The 22,557-nt window shown below is 46.4% G+C and overlaps 1 protein-coding gene across 1 annotated transcript in view; it reads right to left on the minus strand.

Annotated features, from left to right (window-relative positions):
* frya (furry homolog a (Drosophila)) overlaps window positions 1-22,557 on the minus strand; it is a 42,035-nt gene that overhangs the window by 13,709 nt on the left and 5,769 nt on the right. Inside the window, exons 2-39 of the mRNA XM_067246995.1 lie at window positions 19,457-19,647; window positions 16,951-17,004; window positions 16,120-16,259; window positions 15,910-16,000; window positions 15,611-15,690; window positions 15,439-15,519; window positions 14,319-14,487; window positions 14,037-14,129; window positions 13,771-13,869; window positions 13,116-13,217; window positions 12,676-12,779; window positions 11,932-12,040; window positions 11,541-11,627; window positions 11,169-11,340; window positions 10,942-11,074; window positions 10,721-10,828; window positions 10,034-10,289; window positions 9,740-9,922; window positions 9,529-9,615; window positions 8,705-8,964; window positions 8,298-8,487; window positions 7,962-8,086; window positions 7,486-7,543; window positions 7,253-7,344; window positions 6,811-6,983; window positions 6,544-6,704; window positions 5,448-5,558; window positions 4,711-4,865; window positions 4,261-4,360; window positions 3,996-4,167; window positions 3,367-3,620; window positions 3,126-3,269; window positions 2,247-2,415; window positions 1,852-1,942; window positions 1,681-1,763; window positions 1,228-1,378; window positions 674-777; window positions 400-585 (exon numbers count right to left, since the gene is read on the minus strand). Of these exons, the coding sequence (XP_067103096.1) occupies window positions 400-585; window positions 674-777; window positions 1,228-1,378; window positions 1,681-1,763; window positions 1,852-1,942; window positions 2,247-2,415; window positions 3,126-3,269; window positions 3,367-3,620; window positions 3,996-4,167; window positions 4,261-4,360; window positions 4,711-4,865; window positions 5,448-5,558; window positions 6,544-6,704; window positions 6,811-6,983; window positions 7,253-7,344; window positions 7,486-7,543; window positions 7,962-8,086; window positions 8,298-8,487; window positions 8,705-8,964; window positions 9,529-9,615; window positions 9,740-9,922; window positions 10,034-10,289; window positions 10,721-10,828; window positions 10,942-11,074; window positions 11,169-11,340; window positions 11,541-11,627; window positions 11,932-12,040; window positions 12,676-12,779; window positions 13,116-13,217; window positions 13,771-13,869; window positions 14,037-14,129; window positions 14,319-14,487; window positions 15,439-15,519; window positions 15,611-15,690; window positions 15,910-16,000; window positions 16,120-16,259; window positions 16,951-17,004; window positions 19,457-19,647 (5,118 nt within the window). The remainder of the gene's footprint in view (window positions 1-399; window positions 586-673; window positions 778-1,227; window positions 1,379-1,680; window positions 1,764-1,851; window positions 1,943-2,246; window positions 2,416-3,125; window positions 3,270-3,366; window positions 3,621-3,995; window positions 4,168-4,260; window positions 4,361-4,710; window positions 4,866-5,447; window positions 5,559-6,543; window positions 6,705-6,810; window positions 6,984-7,252; window positions 7,345-7,485; window positions 7,544-7,961; window positions 8,087-8,297; window positions 8,488-8,704; window positions 8,965-9,528; window positions 9,616-9,739; window positions 9,923-10,033; window positions 10,290-10,720; window positions 10,829-10,941; window positions 11,075-11,168; window positions 11,341-11,540; window positions 11,628-11,931; window positions 12,041-12,675; window positions 12,780-13,115; window positions 13,218-13,770; window positions 13,870-14,036; window positions 14,130-14,318; window positions 14,488-15,438; window positions 15,520-15,610; window positions 15,691-15,909; window positions 16,001-16,119; window positions 16,260-16,950; window positions 17,005-19,456; window positions 19,648-22,557) is intronic.

Here is a 22,557-nt window from a genome sequence, read left to right on the forward strand (position 1 = left end):
CTATTTTTGTTTCAATAAACAAACAAAAGTGTAAAAAATCCTGTGTATAATTTCGAACAGTCTAGACATATAGAAAAACAAATTAAAGAGGGAAAAAACAGGCCAGCCTATCTAGGCTTTAGTAGATGGACCTTATTGGGCCATGGATATAAATAGCTGAATGGAATGCTTTAATCAAGACCTCTGAAGTTCTCTCTGCACATACGGTATGATTGTTTTTGGCACAGTGTCCAAATGTTTTCTTCTCAGATAAGAAACTAAGCTCTCCCTTGAAAGGAATGCAAGACGTTCCCTCCTCATCCCGATATTTAGATAAGCCAGAGAGAGCAGCAAAGTGTCAAATGTCAAGCTGCCATTCAAAAGGTGCCCCTGGGGTGTCAAAAACGGATAGAACCGTACCTGTGGTACAGTATTCTGGCTGAAAGTTAATTTTGCTGGTGAGGGTCTTGTTGCCGTTGATCTCTCGAGTGTGCAGGAGAACGGAGGCGATGCCTTGGAAGTTGCTGTTGCAGGAGAGCGTGATGAGCAGGTGCAGCAGGAGACGCTTGCTGTGTTCGTACACCTCTGGGCGGTAGTGATCCATACCTGGAGACACCGGGACAGAACATCAGGCTCCACACACTGTGTCTCAGGTACAGCACTCTCCAGCATGCCTGTGTTCAGGAGGCCTCACCGAGGAAGAGAGCATGCAGTAGAAGGGGCAGGTGAAGGGCCCAGTCCTCTCGTACACCATGGTCCACAACCATCTCAGTCATGAAGATCACCGCTATGTTACACCTACGGAAAATAAACAGGCATATGGCGAACGGCCTCAGTGCAGCTTCATATTTTCAAAGAGATTGCGTGGAACAGAATGTGTACACTATGAACATGGAATCCAGACACGCTCTGAAATCAGTCAACTGATCAACATGTTGTGTGTGATGACTATTTCAAGATAGGCCAAGAGTTCCAACGCTATCTTCACACACTCTCCTTGCTATCTCATAAACAAACACAAACCACCTCTGCTGTAGTTATGGTCACCCTGGTAACACAGAGCTGACTGTAACTAATGAAATAAGTTCAAAACAGACGACAAAGGAGGCCTCCATAAAGCTGCCATTGTACTCCGCATTATACCGTCAGTACACTGAAGCAGATAACAGCCTGCATCTAAAAAGACGTTAAACAGGATGCGTGTCCTAGTGTGGGGGTCAGTGTTTCAGCGGCCAGCTCGTGTCTGACCTATGCAAGGGTCCTCTGGGAGTGATCGTCTCAGGCAGGAAGTCGACCAGAGGAGCCCAGCACCCTCCGTTCACAGGCATTGGAAGGGGACAGGGCTGGTTACTCTCCACAACACTCATCAGCCAGCCGGCGTAAGGGGGCAAGGGTTCACCTGAAGGTCACAAGAGAACGTAACAATGTTACACCCCAGTCAGCCTACACACTCACTCAGTCACTCACACACACCACACCTGCTGTCTTCACAGCCAGGTCCTCCCTATCTAGACACACTTGGCATGTGCACACCATAAAACGATTAAGCACCTGGTTTCTCTCCAAGAGAAACATGATGAGCATTCCTACAAATGCATGCAGAACAGAACCGCCTTTTAAAGACAAGTCTTTGTCGGCTAATGGCCTTGTGGGCTTGTGAAGAGAATGCCTTCCATAGTTTGTGTGGTAGAAGATACTAACTCTTCTCCTCGTCGTAGGATCCTCCTGAGCTGTTGCTGTAGCGAGACTCCAGACGACTGTGGTTCCCCATCATGTTGCTCCGCCTGGGGTCACAAACACCACAGGTCATCTCCATAACAACTGCTAATACAACATTGCTGTGTGAGACGGTCTCTAGGGCATGAGGCCTACCTCTCTTCATTCTCTTTGGCCACCTTCGTATCGTCCGTATCCGGACAACTCTCCTGGCCGGCCACTACTGTGTTGCTGCTAGATGTTGTGCCTGTGACCACACACACACACACACACAGTCAGGTGGGGAGTCAGGTGGCTGAGTGGTAAGTGAGTCGGGCTAGTAATCTGAAGGTTATCGGTTCGATTCTGGCTGTGCCAAATGACGTTGTGTCCTTGGGCAAGGCACTTCACCCTACTTGCCTCAGGGGGAATGTCCCTGTACTTACTGTAAGTCACTCTGGATAAGAGTGTCTGCTAAATGACTAAATGTAAATGTACACACACACACACAAGGGCCATCAATGAAGGTTCTTTCGTCAAAAACACCTCCTGTAGATATCTCAGAGCCACACCTGAGGCCACTGTGGGAGTCTTGCTGGTGGCAGAGAAGCGGTAGAATGGAGGGTTGTCACAGTGCTGAACCACTGGGTTGACCGGGTCTGTCTGCTGCAACTCAAACAGCAGTTCCTCCATCGTCTGGGTAGTGTTGTTCCGACACAGGTAGATCACCACATTCTTAATCTGAACCCAGAACACAAGACACAGGTAGATCACCACCTTCTTAATCTGAACCCAGAACACAAGACACAGGTAGATCTCCACCTTCTTAATCTGAACCCAGAACACAAGACAAAGGTAGATCTCCACCTTCTTAATCTGAACCCAGAACACAAGACACAGGTAAATCACCACCTTCTTAATCTGAACCCAGAACACAAGACACAGGTAGATCTCCACCTTCTTAATCTGAACCCAGAACACAAGACACAGGTAGATCTCCACCTTCTTAATCTGAACCCAGAACACAAGACACAGGTAGATCACCACCTTCTTAATCTGAACCCAGAACACAAGACACAGTCAGACAGACTTCAGTGTGCAAACACACAAGCTTCAGAAATGGTTCAGCGAGTTCTAGCTGTGATGGGACTGTGCTGGGACTGTGATGGGACTGCGATGGGACTGTGATGGGACTGTGCTGGGACTGTGATGGGACTGCGATGGGTCTGTGATGGGACTGTGATGGGTCTGTGATGGGACTGTGATGGGACTGTGATGGGACTGTGATGGGACTGTGATGGGACTGTGATGGGTCTGTGCTGGGACTGTGATGGGTCTGTGATGGGACTGTGATGGGACTGTGCTGGGACTGTGATGGGTCTGTGATGGGACTGTGATGGGACTGTGATGGGACTGTGATGGGACTGCGATGGGACTGCGATGGGACTCACGTAGGGTAGTAGGCTGGTGTCACTGCTCACTCCACACAAGCTGATGAGGTACTGCAAGGTGATTCTCAAGTTGTTGCTCCACCTATCGTTGACCAGAGCGTTCCACGCGTTCTCCATCTCTGGGCCCGGAACGTCGTCCCCATACTGAACACACAACACGGTCAGTCCAGCATGGCAGTCAAAGCCTTGACTTCGAGAAGACATTTGTTGATGGATAATTCTATCCTACGGTAAGCCGTACCTTTGCTGTCATGAACATAAGGTTGTTGAGGACCAGGGATGTGGCCTGCATGGAGCCCCAGCCTGTGCCTCTGAGCTGGTGGGATGGTCCCACATGTTGGTCCTGGGCAGCAGGCTCCTCCACTGGGGGGCCAGGGTTGGGGAGGGGAGGCAGCATGCTGTCCACCAGCTCAATGTTACTGAGCCAGGGCAGGAGGTATGTGAGCATCACCTGTCTCCCATTGGGATGGGTGGAGGGAAACCTCTGACTCACCTCTGGGGTTTGAGAGAGAGGCACCAGAGGTCAGAGGTCAGAGAGAGAGAGAGTGACACAAGGCCTGCTTCAACAGAATGGGAAGCCAGGTTTTAAAGAACAACAGGAATGTTATTTGGGTGAAATGTCCCCCTTATCCTCTGTTTTGAGAGTCTGCATTATTCCTTCAATCCTGTTTATTAAGTTAAGGTAACCTGGGAACTCCATCAGAGATAAAACGTTCCTGTTGCTGTGATCAGTGGGAGAGAAGTGCAAACCCCCTGCCAGTGCCCAAAACAATATTACAGCTGTGTGAGCGTATACAACCATGACTAAACTACGATACCTACTTAAGATAGACACAAGACACACACACACACACACATCCTGCCAGCTACCTGAGAAGAGTGGCAATGTTAGTTCAGGGTACATCCTGGCCAGCTGGCTGGAGAGCTGTGGCAGGGAGACCCTGTAGAGGGGGGGCAGGGGACCGTGGGTGCCATACAGGATACTACTGGACTTCTGATCTGCAATCCTCTTAGAGTACACAAACAGCTTAGCCTCTAAGATCTGTGGAGTGTAGAGAGGAGGCAGGTTATTTACCCCAGAGAGTAATGGAGTAGAAAGGCATCAGAGTTTGATCTCTGTGTGCGGGTGTCTTACCTGCATGAGCTGCATTGATATTTCATATATTTCTCTGTTGGTGTCAGACGCCTTGAAGAGTACCAGGTTTAACAGTGTCACTATGTCACAGGGGTAGTTTCTGTAATAGAGAGACATTCAGCATTAGGATTGAAAAGTACAATTAAGAGTTCTTTATTTAGTCTACACTTGTATGTACTTCACAATAACTTTAGGCAAAATGGGGCCAAATGGGATATGAGTATTGAGCTCTTTAAGAGGATTAGCATGGATAACTCTTTGAAGTCAAGGTCTCATTACTGGGCGCTCTCCACACGGGGTTCAGAGAACAAGAAAATCTGGAGCAAACTCACATCATTAGGATGCTAATCACATTACCTGCCGACTAATATGAAAATGGAGCACCAATACAATGGAGATTTGTCATATGGAAGTGATGTATAACAGCATGCCGGTGTTGTGTGGCCCTACCTGCTGCCACAGACTGTAGCTATAGCCTTGAAGCAGCCTGAGGCTAGCTGGTAGGAGCCAGTGAAGCAGCGGTCCACCGCCCAGTTGAACAGGTTCACCTGGTCAGAGTTGAGCTCCAGGAGCAGAATGACTACCTCACAGCCCAGCTGGTGCACCTGCGCCAGGATGTGAAGGAAGTCAGAGGAAACTCCAAAAACACTCCTCTCTCCCATGCATCCCTTTTTAAATGACATAATTCATTATTTCAAACTAAAGATTTCACAAGTTGCATATATTCAGAAAGATTAATATATTTGGGGAGTGAAGGTGTTAGCTGTTTTTAAGCCTTGAGGAGGAGTAGCTTGAACTGATACCAGGATCTCTGTCACGGCTATAGAGGATGAATGACTTGTCCTGGGCAACCTGCCCAGCTAGAGCTGTTCATTCGAGGCCACAGAATGCAAACATGCTGAAAGTCAGCTCTGCCCCATAACAGGAATGAACCGGGGAAAAAAAAGCCTGCGTACAAAGACAGGTGCTTATTCTTGATGAGAGCCCCAGCCGATGGAATAATCTTTCTGCAAATTTACCATGAAACAGAAGGCATCCATAACTCCTCGCTATTTGGAACAAAAGGAAACATTTGGCAGTAGGCAGTCGTGTTTTCACTCAGAACTGCTAAGTAAACTACCAGTGAGGGCTATTTGGGTCAGGGCTTTGTGTGAATGCACCACGGTGATGAATTATTGGCCACATACCCGCAGATCCTGGCAAGCTAATATGTTATCCAGCCACTTATAGAGGTATCCATCTGGAGACAGGCCAACGTTGTCGAACACTGGTCCACAGCACAGCACGGCAGACATGGCCTGTCAGAGGACAAACAACAATAACCATTACTCAAACAGAGAACAGCTTCAGACACGCACTCTGACTGTGTTCTTGACCCTTGCCCATGGAATTTACTGCAACCATTGTTAGGAAAGGAAGTCCCCCGTCAGAGTAACTAGATGAAAACTCAAATGAAGGCAAGTTTGGTTACGTGGTAAGTGTTCAGATGCACTAAAACTATGCGCTTTCCGATATGGTACAGTATCTGCCCTTTCAGACAGCCATGTCAGGGTCTTTATCTGCTGGGATCAGTCAACAAAGCTGAAGCTATCTAAACAGTGAAAGCTTCCAGCAAACACAATGAGGTAGGTTGGAATGTCACCAACATGGCCTAGTCAGCAGCTTTACTTTAATAAATATTCATTTCTTAGAAACCCTTGTGTCTACTGTATGCCATGGAGACAGCCACAGTCTGGACTCGGGACTAAAAACGTCTGTGTTACAGTTCGCTGTGGTATGAGCTTCATGTAGAATAACTTGGAAGATAAAGTTAGACATGACTCAAGAGTGTTTGTCTGGTGTCAAAATTAGCATCAGCTGAGGAATGTTTTAAAATTAGTATTAAGCTGGAGAAGACAGATATCTGCTGCATCATACAGTAACTCAATACCAAAGCCCTTCATTTCCAGATCATTCAACATGTTTTACATTCTAACTGATAACATTTACATCACATTTAGTCATTTAGCAGACGCTCTTATCCAGAGCGACTTACAGTAAGTACAGGGACATTCTCCCCGAGGCAAGTAGGGTGAAGTGCCTTGCCCAAGGACACAACTTCATTTTGCACAGCCAGAATTGATCCGGCAACCTTCTGAATGATAGCCCGATTCCCTAACCACTCAGCCATCTGACCCCCCCTATAACCCCCCCTATAACCACTTCCCATGCCGACCTCATAATGCTAGAAGGAGGGGTGATAATGTAAACCAGGACCTGGAGCTGAAGGATGGGCAGGCCTACCTTGAGAGCACAGTACTGGTATCTGGTGATCTGGTGGTTTCTGTCGCTGTAGCGGTCCAATGGGGTAAACATGACACTGAAGGGGCCTGCCCATTGGCTGAAGAGGATGAAGAGGTGATGTCGTAAGCTCTGCTGAGGGAACAGGAAGCGTCTGTGGTGCACTGGGAAGGAGACACAGACAGATTGTTAGTATACCAGGAAGACAAACAGACAGGCTATTTGTGTTTTGGTTTATGAATGACAGGTCCACACAGTTGGGGCCTTTACCTGGGACACACTGTATGAGGTTGGCCACCATGGCGCTGAAGTGGGCTCGGATGTCCTTCAGTATCTCCAGGTCCTTGTCATTCTCTGCTTCCAGCAACATCCGGGTCAGGTCCACATACTCTAGAAACAGAGCACCTAGAGCTAGGGTGTCTCTCTCCAGGGCTCCGTTTGTGCTGAGGATCACGTTTCGTATTTTAGAACAGAGAGAGAGAAACAGAAGCGATAGCATTGGTGAAAAATTATCATCCAAAAGAAAATGTTTTTATTGTATGTTTTAATCTCACAGAACTGCGTAAGTCTGAGAGGAAGTATAGGTTGGTGCAGTTCCACTGGGGGGACCCTGGGGGGGGGGGGCTGTGTCTGGGGAGGGGAGGTGCTCTGTCTGGGGGGTGCTGTGTTGGGGGGCCAAGAGGGAGGCTGTGTCAGTGAATCAGACACTGACCTGTCACTGATGACCGCAGCGTCTGCCAGCAGCTCAAAGATCCTGAGCAGCTGCAGTCTGAGGAGATCTCTTCGCTCGCGACGCTTCTTGTTCTGTAGGGAGGGGTAACCCAGCAACATCACAGCTGTATCAAAGCCAGAGGAAGGCTGTGGTTGTTCTAGATTAACACATTTTCATATATGATATCATTAGCATTATAATGAGCACATGGCTGGGATTAGTATACCGCTCACCTCTGGCCTTCGTTCCAGAGCCTCCTTCATTAACGGATGCAGCTCCTCAACCAGTTCCCTGAAATCAAACACAAGAATGAACCAATGTTTACACACACAATAACTACTTTATTGTAAATACCAGAGATGGAAAGTAACAAAGTACAAATACTTCTTTACTGTACTTAGGTTGATTGTTCTGGTATCAGTACTTTACTTCACTATTTATCTTTCTGACAACTTTTTACTTTCACTGAAAGGTTGAAAAATATTTTTGATGAAATTGTTTTTTTAAGTTGTAACTTTTGTTACAAAAAAAGACACGTTATGGATGAGACAGAGGAAGTCAGCAATGTCGACATGACTGAAAAAAAAAAGTATAAAACAAAATGAGTATCTGTACTTGAGTGCAGGATGTGTGTACTTTTGCCATCTCTGGTAAATACCACTTTAATCTAGCATGGTTTGGAAGTCTTAGATATTTCTATGGGATGTACCTGAAGACCAGGGCGTTGGTACGACCAAAGCCCAGCACCAGTGACTCGGTCAGCTCAATGCTATCTGCTCTCATCAGGGGGACCAGCTGCTTCAGGAGCCAGGCCACCGACGGCGTTCCAATCACCTGAGAGACCCGACACATCCCGGTCAGGTACCACCCAACACCTGCTATCCTGCTATGGAGTTCCTATAGCTGATCTATGGCGCTGTTTGGAGATCTGCTCTTGTGAAATATGATTCTAGCTAAATGTAAACAGCACCTTGTCAAATCCTGACCCTGGAGAGACAAAGAGCAGTGGAATGAATTAGGCCAGGCTTTAGAGAGGTGGAGGGACCTTGTTGTCGTAGGTGACGTTGCCATCGGTCGTGGTGGCGGTGATCTCAGGTGTGGATGTTCTCAGGTGACCAGGACTCATGATGCTGGGCTTGGCAACACCCAGACACAGGATCAGGTAGTTCCTCCACAGGGTGACGTAGTTCTCCCCACCACCTGAGGTGCTGGTCTTCTTAGCATACACTGGGTTACTGTTGGATCCATGGGCAAACACAGAGAGGACAGCAAATATTGATAAGAGTTCATCTTAAGCTGCTCATAAATACATTGACAAAGTGCACTGACAGGAATAACTGGAATAGGAGTGGTGAGGGAGAAGAGGACAGTAGAGTCACTGTTAAGGTGTTCTATGAGCTGATAACACATGTTGTCCTATAAACCCTGTGTGGAGGGATGAGAAGCACTCACTTGGGGTCTACCAGGGGCATAATGAGCTGCAGGCGTGTGAAGGCGTAGGGCCAGGCGTAGCTCAGGGCCGTGGGACAGTGCTTGGGCAGGTTGTCCTGGCGGAGCAGGCTGTAGAGACACAGCACCCACGGGTCCTTCACTGACTGGGCAAAGATCCACACGTGGGAGGGGCTGCGGATGTCATAGTGGCTGTTGACCAGCCTGGCGTTCCACTCCACCAACCACTGCAGATCCACGTGGTGCCCCAGTGGCAGTGCAGCCTGGGGGGGGGGGGGGGGGCGGCGGCAGCAGGAGTCAGACAACATCATGTTTATTCTCAAAACCTTCTACTGTAAAGAAGTGCGGTGAAGACACAGTGGATTGCTTGCACAACTGGTCTAGGCCCGGCAGTGACGGTGTAGCATAAACACACGTGAAGACAAGTCAACAACAAAAACCCAGCAGCTGATGGACTACACGTAGTAATTACGTTTTCCATTTTAGTAAATCAGCTTTCATCCCCAAGAGTCCAGACATTTCATAATTAGTGAAGCATATTTCCCCCCACACTAGCTGAACTGATCAATGAGAGCTGACAGGGTCATCTGGAGAGCTGGAGAGTGTAAGCCAAGCTGAGCTAATCAGGATTCTGAATCACCGCTTGGAAATCTAGTCAAGGTGCTGTACTTATTTAATACAAAAAATGTACAGAAATGGACTGCAGGGGAAATGCAGCCCGAGTACAGACAAGGCTACTGTATGGACACACAGAGGCCTTCAGTGAAGGCACCCAGACTGGGAGCTCATAGGACCGCAACCAAAAACACAAACAGAGAGAAACTCACCGTGTCAGATACTGCCACATTGACAAAACTCTCCAGAACCACAGGGCTGAGCTGGTCCAAAATCTCGATCATGGGTGTGTCATCATCCTGCAGATCCCGCACGAAAAAACCATCAAACTTAACCCAGCCACATGCAATACACTTGGCTATTACCAACACACACACACACACCCCACAACTTGGACAGATTCACTTGACCCCCAGCAGTCACCTCAGCTTGTCCGATGGCCAGGAAGAGGCTGCGGATCTCCTTGAGGATACAGACGGCCAGTCTGCGAGTGCTGAGCTGGCAGGAGCACAGCAGCACCACGGCCAGCCCCTCCACTGCGTGGAGGACGGTGGAGTGAGGGCTACGTTCTGCAGGCCCTCTGTGACTGGAGGCTGTCTGCAGCAGCTGCAAACATGCACATACAATCATACGCCTTCCGTCAGAAATCTAACAGTGCATTTTCTTTGTCCATTTCCAACATTTGAATATGACAAATATTTCGTCAGGAGTCAGGACCTCGGGGGAGTGTATCTTGGCCGTGTCGTAGCTCCTGCCAGGCGTGACCAGCGCCAGTTTCCACTGGGTGAGCAGCTGTAGCAGCAGCTTGAGGGAGGTGTCTAGCATGCCCTGGTGAGTGTCTTGGACCTCTCTCAACAAGAAGTTGGTGTAACCAAACAGGACGTCGTCACGCCAGTCAGAGAAGTCCACCAACAGGCTCTGAAGGGAGTTCTGGGCGATGAGTCGAAGTTCATCATCCATATGGATGGTTAGCCTGGCAGGGAAAAGCAGACTGTAAGTCGATACATTACACTTCTCACTATCATCGCCAAGTAATTGGATTTGTATTGAATAAATGATAATGTCTTAGAGGAGAGAGCTCATTGTCTTAAGCTGCAGCCCTTTATACACTACAGAACAGAGTGGTGTAGATAAATGAAATCTCTCAATTTACTCCAACTGTGCAAACCACTATGCTTCACCAGAGAGGAACAACTTAAGTCCGGTCCTGTAAGATAGGAGCCATTTCTGACCTTTAATGGTCTAAGCATTGGAAATGACAGGAAATGACATCTCTTTAGCTCGATCTTCTGGCCAGATAGCCAGATGCCAGGCAATGTCTGGGAGGGATCACATTACACATGGTTTTCGGGGAAACGTGACGATTGGTCCATCCATCAAAGAGTGTTTCCCGTGCAGACTCACCGCGAGAGGAGGTCTATGAGCTCTGGCTTGGACATGCCGTCCGGCAGGACCCTCGGGATGGCAGCCAGGCACGTCCTGAACAGGTCGATCTTCGGCTTCCTCTCACCTCTGAGGTAACAAACACAAGGTCAAACTTCAAACCTGAGACCATTTTATCCTGAAGAACAGTGACTGTAAATTGTATATCCATTGGTTGACTGAAATGTTCCTACTATACTCACGTGATCATATCCTCAGGCTCTTTGTTCAGCATCTGAACATTGGTCATCATCATGCAGCGCCCCACCTCCTTATCCAGGTGTCTCAGGATGTTATCTATAGCTTTCCTCACTTGGGAGTAATACAGGGACATACCTACAATACACGGACCACACCAACAACACAACATGTTATGGAATATGTTCCCGAATCTTTTCTTCAAAACGGTCTCACAGCAGATACTACTGACCTATGACCTTGGCCTCATCGTCGGTGAGGGTTTTGCACAGGAAGGTCTTCTTCACCCTGAGAGTGTTCCCAGAGGGCAGTATGGCGCCAGTGTTCGGCATAGGAGGCTCTCCGTCCTTCTGCTGCAACTTGTCTGCTATCACCAGGAAGGCTCGCAGGCCTATATTCATTCTCTGCACAAAGAGACAAACCCCACAATACTTCACAAGCTGCAGATACTGTTCTTTTAACTCAATAACATTCTATACCTACAGCATATAACTTACTATAGGGCACTTACTGGTGACTAAGGGAACCTAACATAAAATGTACAGTATGTGTAATGTATATTTGTACAGCATTAAACCAAGGAAAGGAATTAAAAGCACTGTACCTCTGGATTAAGACTAAAGGCTTTTGCTGGTTTTCCAACACAAAGTAGGTCAAAGATGATCTCTTTCATAGCGAAATCCAGTCGTTCCTGGGAGAGAAAAAAAAGCTCAACAGTGAACTGAATCCATTCCATAATAACAGGTGTCTCTGTGTCGCCCTGCAGCGTTGCGGTGTTCCTCACGTGTCTCCTCATAGAGATCCATCTCAGCTGTACGTCAATTACAGTAACACACGTGACCCCCTCCCAAGCCTAGCAAGCTAAGCCACTGAAAATATGGGAATCTGACGGGCTGGGAGGTCAGTTACACCAACTATGCCAACGTGGAACTTGTTGAAACTAATCAAAAGTATGTATAAGACTTTTGTTAACTGAAGTTTTTGTGTTAAGTTACCTGTGCAATAAACTGGATAATTTTGACAAATATATTGAGGGGCATGTCTCTGGGCACCACACTGCGGGATCCCTTGGGGAACAGGGTTGTGACAATGGTGGTGAGGCGGCTGCAAGGGAGAGAAGTAGAGAGAGACAATCAAATCAAGCATTTCATTAAGAACATGATCATTAATTTACTGCAGACATTCATAATGGATAGGGTATTAACTTTTTTGCAACAGCAGGCCTTACATTGTCCTATTTCTTGAAAAGTAGTTTATTTTAAGGCAAGTTTATTTCAGAGCTAATTATCAAGTCTGACCTGATTTCTCATGGTCTCAGTGGTCTCATCATGATCAAGGCTGTGGACAGTTTCTCTGGGTCAGCAGAACTGGCTGGTCTGCCCTAACCGTACACCTACACTACTCTATCTGCGAGTGTCTGTGGCCATGTAATCAATCTACAAAACAGCCATACATGTGCATTGGTCTTTTGTAAAAAAACATATTTTTTGGCTTCAAGGAAAGTACAGTGCAAAAAAAAGACATTTGCAATAACAAGTTTCTGCTCTCCAGTCATACCAAGAAAGATACTATTCATGAGTTGTCTGGGTTACGTAAACAAGCTTCCTGAGTGCAGTGCCATGCGCAGGACTCTGGGGAATGGGCTGGACTTCTTCTGGACTTTAATATTGACTGGAGGTCAGGGGGAAAGCTGCTACGTGGCACCTCCTCAACAGAGAAGCATGGATGAGGATATTTACCCCTGTGTTGCAGTGTTGCTCTCACACTTGATCCGGATCATGTAGACCCACAGCAGACGGTACAGGGACTCCAGGGCCACACGTGCCATTTTAGGGTCTTTGCTCTACAGAAACAAACCCATATTAGGCACTCACATCAACTAAAGCTATATATATAATATATACTAATATACTGTAGACTTCACACTGACAATGAAAGTCAGAGTGATAATGCTGCCTGACTTCAATGAAATTGAAAACACAATGTTTTTAAAAGCAGCTGTATGAAGACAGTAAAAACCACAGGGATTTTAATAAGGTCTGAAACACAGACCATTCAGGCAGGCTCTCTGCTGCAACCAGAGTACTGTAGCACACCAATTAAACACTCCTCCAACCTGATCTAAGATCAAAACAATGTGCAGTTTTAAATGGCGATGATTAATTTCTGTTCAGGCTACCTTGAGGCTGGAGAGGCAGGTGTTGAGAAAGACATGCCATCTGTTGAGGAAAAACTGCTTCTGGCTCACACACAGCAGACATGTCACCAGAGGGTACAGAGCCTGCAGAAAAGACATCAAATGTTAGGTTCTCTTTTTTGATACCTTAATGAACTGAGTCAAGTGGATCTGATATGTACATGTGTACACGATTTAACTGCATAATTACTCCATAACCTGCTAACGCCCACTACTCTGTGAACTCAGAACCATGGCCATCTCAGCACATTCTTCCTGTTTTCACTGACACTCCATGTGATAGGATCTGTCTGCAGTCCCCATCACTACTTCAAGGTAATGTAGACATAATGTGAAGTTTTTCCATGAGGGCAGTTATCTCTCAATCACACCGTGAACTACCATTTCAAACTGCAGTATGTGAATTGCAGCCAGAACAGACCCCTGAAGGGAGAATATAGAGTAATGCTGTTGAGCTCTGAAGAAGTTATATGCTCTCCCTTTGTGAATTTTGAGTAAGGAGAAATTCAAAGTTGTTGCCTCTGAAATGCTTCCCAGAAATGCTTTCACAGCCTTTAAGCTGTGAAACTATGTTTGGCTGCCATGTTGACTGTGGGGAAGCAGTCAGCCCGAGACGTTTTTCTGCTGGATGACTTACTAACGAGTGCTTCTTTCTGGAGGACAGGTCCAGGGTTGTGTCATACAAGCTCTCCACAAAGTTACGCAGGCACGGGACGTTCACCTCATTCTTCACAGCCTGCGGGACGGAGCAAAACTGATTAGCATCACTCAGGGCCACACAATGGTTTACTGGTAGCCTGTTTAAAAGGAAGGACTCGAACCAGGATAATAGAAATGTGATTCATCCATGGTACATTTCGACGTAAACTTTGATTTGGACTCGTCATGCTCTGTAAAACCTACTGCAGCGACGGGAACTAGAATTTCCACAAAGAGACCGGCCAAGGCATGCTTGATGTCCCTGTCCTTCACTTCCAGGAAATACTGGGCGCATTCCTGTAACAGAGATGAGCACTCGCTAAACACAGAATAAATCCTCACATCGACGGTGTAATGTAATCTACACGCCAGGAGAACAAGAATGCAGAGAGGACACACTTGGGAAAGTACAGACAGTACGAGAAAACATGCAGGGCCTGCAGTCCTGTGATAAGGATATTACTGTATGAGCCCAGTGTACGGTACCTGCATGAACAGAAATGAGGCTTCAAAATCCTCCACAGGATACATCTTAATGCGGAAGAACTTGACCCCCATGATGAGGCTGATGGTGGACTGGACCACATAGGGGATCTGCTCCTTCTGACGCAGCTCCTTCAGCTCCGTCATAAACTTCTTCCTGACAGCAGGAAACCTGAAGAGGACCAGAGTTGAAACAGTTTATTGTCAGTGGATAAGGATTAATAAGGAAAGATTATTCTAATTGTATTTTAATGACAAGTTGTTTGGTAAAGGTGGTTAGGTTTTATTGGGATAAGGTGACACCAGGATTTTCTTTCTGTCTGATGACCTTGACTCTAAAGGCAAATCTCTGTTCCCACAGATGAAAGCAGGTCATCCTCCTCTAATGTATAAACCATACTCTCCAAATTGACTGTGAGATGGGAGTGTTCTGGAGTTTTTCAAATTTGCAGTCCATTTGTTTGGGAAGCTGGGCTGAGCTATCCACTTTCCTCTCTTTACTGGTCCTTGCAGATTGAAACTCATTGCAGCTACTAGTGGAAGTCTGTTTGAGATATTCTTAGCCTCACATAGGTTTGCCTCAAGGCAAAATCTCCTTAATTCACCTTCATAAGAAAAAATAACAAAATACAATTGGTCTGCATTCCTTCCATCCATGTTGGACAATTCTTTTTTGGTTTATGATGGCAACACTTGTGCCTGAATATGTAAACAGAGTCTGACACATCTGTGTAAGCACCTCACTGCAGTATCTCCTGTACGAAATTGTCCAGCTGACAGTCTGGAGAAAGGGCACAGTACACTGCACGCTCACCAACCATATCCCTATTTTAAGAGTTTGTTCCTTGATGCAATGATCTGGAAACTTCAAATAAACATACATCCATTTCCAGTCCTAGTTTGGTGGGAAGGGAATTTGTCCAAAACACATCGTCATATTTACTTGCTGTCACTACAACTAGAGAATCACACTGTTATGAGCAGGAGTATTTGTCTAGAGACAGACTACACACTCCACACAATACCAGTCACTGACTTAACCATAAATCACTTAAAATAAATAAATATGAATAGACTATTCCACTACGTTAGTTACCGGGACTACCATCCCAATTTGACTTACTTGGCCTGAGCTAGTACACCTATGACTTCTGCATAGAGGTCTGCTACCATATGCATGTTGCCAGTGTTAGGACCATGGTACCTGTAAAAAACAAATAGGCAAGTCAAGCAGGAACAAATGCAGACAAGTTTACAGACAAAATGACCTTGTGGTTAAAGCAACAGAGCCTTACCCCTCTTTGTATCTAAAGTGCTTAAAGGCTAAGTTGATGACTTCATTGACCAAACTGTCCAGGACAGGGTGGAGCGGCATCTAGTCATGGAGAAAGGAACTCTGTCATGAGAACGTTCTTCTGTTTCAGAATAAATACCAATCGTGGCTAACTATTATGGAATGGCAATATTAATATATTTAATTGTTTTAATAAACATTTTTTTTTATTATTGTTTTCAAAAACACTTTATATTTTATGTGGTTAAATTGCATAGACAAACAATCTTATCAGACGGGAAATAGAGAAAAGCCAGTCACCTGTTTTAAAACTTCTATAAGTACAAGAGAAAAAATAAAGTCAATGGCCAAATCCCTCCTTTCAAGAAGATAATCTTTCTGCTGCTCGTCACTGTGTAAGACAGAGAAAGGATTCAGCAAGAAACAATCCAGGCACAAAGTGATCATTATTTTCAAATATAAAGACATACTTTATGGGTTTTGTAAAAAATAAACTGATACATAACTTACTTTTTGGATTTAGTGTTGGCCCTCGGCCTGTACTCATGTGACTCTTCCTCCAGCCCAGTCTGTCTCTTGTACCAATCAAACAGAGTTCGCAGGATGGAGGGGAGACAGTACTCAGCCAGGGAACTCATAGCACTGATCAACTGAAATGGAAGAAATACATGATATATAAAAATATGTCAGGTATTGTTGTCTGCACTGTGTATGATCTGCATGACTTTAAAGTGCCCTTTACTTGTCTTTGCGATGAAATAAAAAAAAGCCCTGTGTTATTTCATCTGTTCACTATGTGTATTGTGGCTGTGGCCTGGTTGAAGAGAATGGGATTAGAGTGAGGGAGGGGATGAGGTCCTTAGGGATGTTGTGCTTATGGGGTGGCCTCTGACTCCAGGGGAGGGTGGAAGGAGAAGGGAGGGGGGGGTGAGGAAGAGGGGGGAGGAAGGAAGGGTGGGGCGGCAGGGTCCTGCTCAGAGCGCACAGGAAGGGAGGGAGAGTGTAGCAGGAGGAGCAGGGAACACAGCGAGCCCTTCATTCGGCACACAGCAGAGAAGAATCCGGGCTCTGTGCTGCAGCTGAATGGCCTGACGAAGCAGGACAAACACAGGCCTGTGGCTGTGAAAGGGCCCTGTCTGCAGCCCCTGCCCACATGCAGCACACACCTAGCCCCGTCGACGCTGGCTAGGTAAACACTCCTGCCCTGGCTGGCACAGAGACACCTCTCACCCAGCAGCAGCCTGCCCAGGTTCGCCACAGTCATATCGAAGTGCCGCAGTAATACAAAACACCTGTGGTACTGTAGCAGCAGTAGCACAGACAACACCGTGCAGTACTCACTTGGTCAAACTGCGGGTCCTCTCCTCTTTGTAGGGATTTTGTTAATGGCTTTTCCTGGAAACGCAAAAAGATGGTAACAAAGTTATATATCAGGAGGTTAACATAGTTCACAGAGGGTTAGCTCATAATTTTATCCATCTGTCAGACCCTAGTCTGTAAAAAGAGTATTTTTGGAGCAGAGCTTATAAGCGAGCATTAATGAGAGAGCCATCAGTCAGACATGGGAACAGGCATCTACGGACAGACACTAAAAATGGGACATTAATGATGGCCCACATTATTACACTCTTTAATCATCAGGGATAATGCCCTCCATTTTGATTCAGCACCTGGATCTCAACCCCCACCCCGTTCTGCTTTTGAGAAGACCTCATGCTGACCAATGTTCTTTACACCATGGTGGTAGATTTTTATGAAGTTAGGATGTAATACCTAACAAACTGATATTAGTGTTTGGTCTGTAGGTACATGTACCTGGTCAAGCTAAAAATGGGTGTACTACTCCAAATACACTTGAATTTGAGATGTGGGTTTGTATTGGGTGGTGCTTCAAGTTTTGAACATTCAGGATGATGTCAGTCTTACCCATGTTTAGTCACACACAATGAGTGATGAAGCAGCTGTATCTTACACTCACAAGTCTTAACTGTTGGTGTGGTGGTGCTAATGTCAGGACAACTGAACTGAATGTCCATAACTGGCCAATAGCATGGCTGGAAGTCAAGATAATGACTCAGGAGACAGAGGGCTTGTGCTTTCTGAGCATTAATTAACACTACCCTGAGGAACTAGGGCCATGACTAGTAGATCCTTCACAAGCACGTTCCCCAGTACCGGACTGTGCGAACTCACAACAGAAACATTAAAGAGACAGGACCCTCCCTGTGTTTAAAACCTTAGTCTTGTAGAACAGAATCTGATTGAGCCTCCTAAAATAATTGAACATTTGCATTATACATTATGAAATGTAGCCAGTAACTAGCAGGGTATGCACTGAGCGCAGTGAATTCAGTGGGGCAGTTCATATTTAGGGGGCAGTGGGTGGTGTTCTGGGAGCAAGTGGTGCCTGGCAGCCCACTGAGCCCTGACTCCTCCCCCTGACTGTCCACAAATATGTATGACAGCTGCTGTGACCCTGCTGCCACACTGCCATGCTCAGAACCACGCAGGTCTAAATCACATCCAAAAAACATGATTCACTGCAGTTCCCTCAGTGTATCAATACACTGTGTGAGGTAGACCTAGACTGCAAAAGTGGCTCTATTGGAACATGTCCATTCGACTCTTGTTGGTCACTGCACTGTACACCAAGGTGTTTTTCCCAGGGATATTCATACCCCATGGTGTGGTAAACATTCTGTAGAGCAGCAAGAGGACACCTCTTAGATTTCTCACCCAAAAATGTAACCAAAGTCTAAGGACATATTGCAGCCCCCACCTGTCCAAGTCATGCTAAAGAAGAGCTCCAAGTTGTGAAATGGGTTAGCAGGTTCGGCTTTCACACTGTGACATAGCTCTCAACTTCTCTATCCAGACAAGATTATATCCATATGATCCCTTTCACATTGCAAAAGAATCTACAGTATATCTGTAATAGTCCTCACAACATGCAAAGTGAAATAGCTATTTCGAACAACCATTATGCAATATTTAACTTCATTTTACACAGCAGTGGAAGAGTAGAAACATATAGACTGTTATTGATTGCATTGATTGTCAAGAATTAAAGGTATGAAAATTGCATGTTGCTGCTTTGAAACCCTGCTTTGCAGAGTTATTGCAGGGAGACACAGTAAGGACACACCTATAGCTCGGGAGCATGTAGAGCAGCCTGAGTGAAAACAGGACCTCTGCCCTGCAGGCCAGGGTGGGGTGAGTGGATATGTGCTAACAGTACTGTCAATACAGACAGGACATGGCCTGACAACAATTAGACATGACACGATATTTAACCTTCTTTTCAACCTAGTAATACTTTAAACCCAGAGGAGAGCCTCTGGCCCTTAGTCATTTGTCACAGGGAAGAGTAAAGGACTGAGGGGTTTCCTGGTGAACACAATACTTTTTTGGGGGGCCTTTGACTAAAAATGGGAGCAACAGAATCAGTTTGTGTCACATGTCTGGACATGTGTGGGCAGAGTGAGGAGGCAGCGTGCTAAAGACCCAATGTACACAGCAGCACAACTACACCTCCTCCAGTACACTGAAACACACAGGTGGGTTCAGTGAGAATGCTTCCGTTGATATAGAAGGTGGCAGAACTATAGCCTGTCTCCTCGAGGCCTCCTCCTGCTTCACCGTCCTGTGGGGAACATACATGACATGGCTCTCCCTCCCCCTGTCACCTCCACTCCCCCTTCAGCTCACTCTCTAAGGATCGAAATGTTTATGGTAACTCCCAGTATTTCATAATCACATCATTCGGTTTACGAACTAAAAGATTGAAAAACATCTGTCTGTCAACGACATGCTTTATGACAGATATTGTTTTGTATTCGTCACTCACCAAAGGCTCAGCCATGATGATGCGTATTTTGCGCTCCGATTGCGTGGTGAAGTTGGCGAAAAGGCTCTTGAGGACGTACTCCCCCGGTCGGCTCTCTGGGTCGATGCTGATGGGCATCATGGCTGGAGGGGCCTGGGTGCAGCACACTGGAGGAATGGGGGGCTTGCTGTACCCTAACCCCACTGGAGAGGCTGGAAAGAACAGTAAGAAAATGAAACATAGAAATGGGTGTGGGTGCCAGGGGGAATGAGTAATAGGTTTGTATATTCATTTATTCTTGCCTGTATTTTGGTCTTTGGAACTAAAAAGAGGCAATGTATTACTTTAGAGTGTCCCCAAACATGCTGACTGTTTTCCCTATCACGCACAGCTGTTCTGTGCTGGGTGATGCAGCATCGGTTCTCATTACTCCTCAATTCTGAATGTCACCGCAGAAAACCACTGACTTCATCTCAGGTTAATATTTACCTCAGCATCCACGTTTCAAATAGAAAACAGCCCAAAATACCCAGAGACTGTGTATAAATGCCTAGTTAGTAGTGTGAAACTCTCACTTTGTGTAAATGGCCTCAACCAAAGCTGTACTTCAAATTCAGTGAACTGTAAAATTTGCTTTGTAAAATATTCAGGGGCATTCTCCAACAGTCCGACTGGACTAATTTCCCCAGTTAATGTCTCTACTAGAGCTTAGTCTTAGTGTGTGTGTGTGTGTGTGTCGGTGTGTGTGATACATGGCCTGTACTGTTTATGTCAGAAGCAATTACAGCTACTGTGACTCCCATTTCAAACATCACTCTTAAGAAGAATTAAAAAGCCTCAGGGTGCAGGCTTGTTAACCCTTCCTACTAAGATAAAGTATACGCTAAAAAGAAGCCCCTAGCATTAACTTCACGTTTCATAGTGCAATACATCACAATACATCACTCCTTTTCATCTGAACTATGTGGTTACTATGCTACTGCAGATAAACACAGCCAAACATTGTGTTTCCAGCTGCAAGTTCAGTAGAAGTAAAATTCCAAGGTGTGACCTCTCAAATAAAACCTCTGTGTGCTAGATACCTCATCATGGAGGCTGCATTCTCGGGTAGACAGAGACAGCTCATCCCTCACTCAGTTACGTGTTGAAGGGCGGTTGACTAGTGTTGGAGCCGCTTTGCATCTGTGACAACTAGAGCCAGTATATGATCTGAGCCATCCACTCATCTAGCGTACATGACACTGCAGCCTGCATCTGTCATGCACGTCCTCGCACTGCCTGGCCAGCCAGGATCTGCTAGCATCCAACGCTCTAAACAGCCTCTATCATGTATGTGTAGGAATTCAAGACCCTCTTTGTAAGCCTCTAAGTAATAACTAGAACAGACTAACAAGGGTAACTGAATTTAATTAGTTAAACTTCGCAGCAATTTGCAATACTAAAATAAAGATCAAATTCCTAAATACCCCCAAATCTGTCTACCCAAAATATGTCTTCACAATCCAGTAAATGTAATGACCCCTGCAGTCTTTTGGAGAGACTGACAACAGCAACATCAATACAGCTTGAGGTGAGAGGGTGGGGGTGTCAGAATAGCCAGACAAGCACTAAGCACAACCTGTCAATGCTTTTACAGTGCTCTTTTTATGTGCATTTTTTGTCAGTGCACATAAATGGTAAAGCTAAACAACCAAGACAACAAGAGACTAGATTTAACCCCTTGAAAGTATAGGCATTCAAACTTGTTCCCAGGTATTCAGTCTGGAGGTGTAGTAGACCTGGTCCTGCAGAGGGGGCAGAGTGGGGAGGGGGGACAGGACAGGGGGCCCAGGGCAGGGGCCCAGGGCAGGGGGCCAGGGCAGGGGCCCAGGTCAGGGGGCCAGGGCAGGGGGCCAGGGCAGGGGGCTGGCAGCCCCATGCAGGTCTACTCCCTCTGTCCCTTCTCTCTATGCAACACCACAAACATTTTTAATATGCCCTATGAGGAATTCCCAGCATGTGTGCCTGGCTTGGTGATCTGAGCCCACGCTATCTGAGCCCTCCACCACCACAAACAGCCCCACCAACAGCCCCATCACCTTCCCCAACCCACCAGTCCCACCAGCAGCCCCATCACCTACCCAGGCCCTTGATGAAGCTGATAACACTGGCCTTGCTCCAGCACACGGCCGTAGCGTCCATAGTGGGGAAGGAAGCAACGGTGTCCACGGTTACTCTGACTAATGAACACTAGTACGACCTGCTGACGACCATCTCCTGCGTGTCCCTTGGGTTGGTCCTCCTGGGAACACCCTCCATGCTGTCCAGACCCACAGCGGCTCTGTTTAAAAGGGCAGGCTTGTGTGTGGTGTATTCCAGGGAAACGTCTTCTCTAGCAGTCTCCCAGTACTGTTTCTGCTGTGGCTCTCTGCTGCCTTGTGATCTAGCCCTGCCTTCCAAGACTGAAGGTCAGGCAGGAATTTTTAGCTGAGGCACGGAGCGGTGACGAGGTCTAACATGCTACGGTGGCATAGTTGTGTGACTATATTTATCCAGGGGAACACACTATACTGACCCACCAGCCCTCCCTCTCCCTACCTCATGGTGCTGGAGCAGGAGATCTTGGGTAGCAGACTGAAAACACCAGATCTCAGTCAGGATGTGCAAGCAGCACAGTCCTGTCTAACTAAGGCAGCAGCACAGTCCTGTCTAACTAAGGCAGAAGCAACAACATAGTCCTGTTTAACTATATCTTATTGAACACCATACAGTACAAGATCTTTACTATAAAACAGGTCCCTTTTTACTATGCACAGTGAAAACAGATGATAAACACTGCCCATAGAACATCTAGTGCTGAGGGCAAATTGTCTAAACACATTTTGACTTAACAGCGGTTAAATAAAAAATGAGGCAGAGTGTAAAATAAATCATGAGAGGGTAAAATGAGACTCCTTCTCCACATTTATCTCATTTGACTTAATGGGTCTCATGTTGCGTGACTTCAGCAGGAGTTGGGAGGAGAAGAAAGCCCCCAGTGTGGCTTGCAGTCCTTTCTGTAGCGCTGGGCGCAAGCTGAGACGCTACATGTGACTCGACAAACAAGAGCCTTGCTCAGGCACAGTGAGCATTACATCATCACT

Source organism: Osmerus mordax, chromosome 11 (assembly GCF_038355195.1).
Source record: "Osmerus mordax isolate fOsmMor3 chromosome 11, fOsmMor3.pri, whole genome shotgun sequence".
Lineage (NCBI taxonomy): Eukaryota > Metazoa > Chordata > Actinopteri > Osmeriformes > Osmeridae > Osmerus > Osmerus mordax.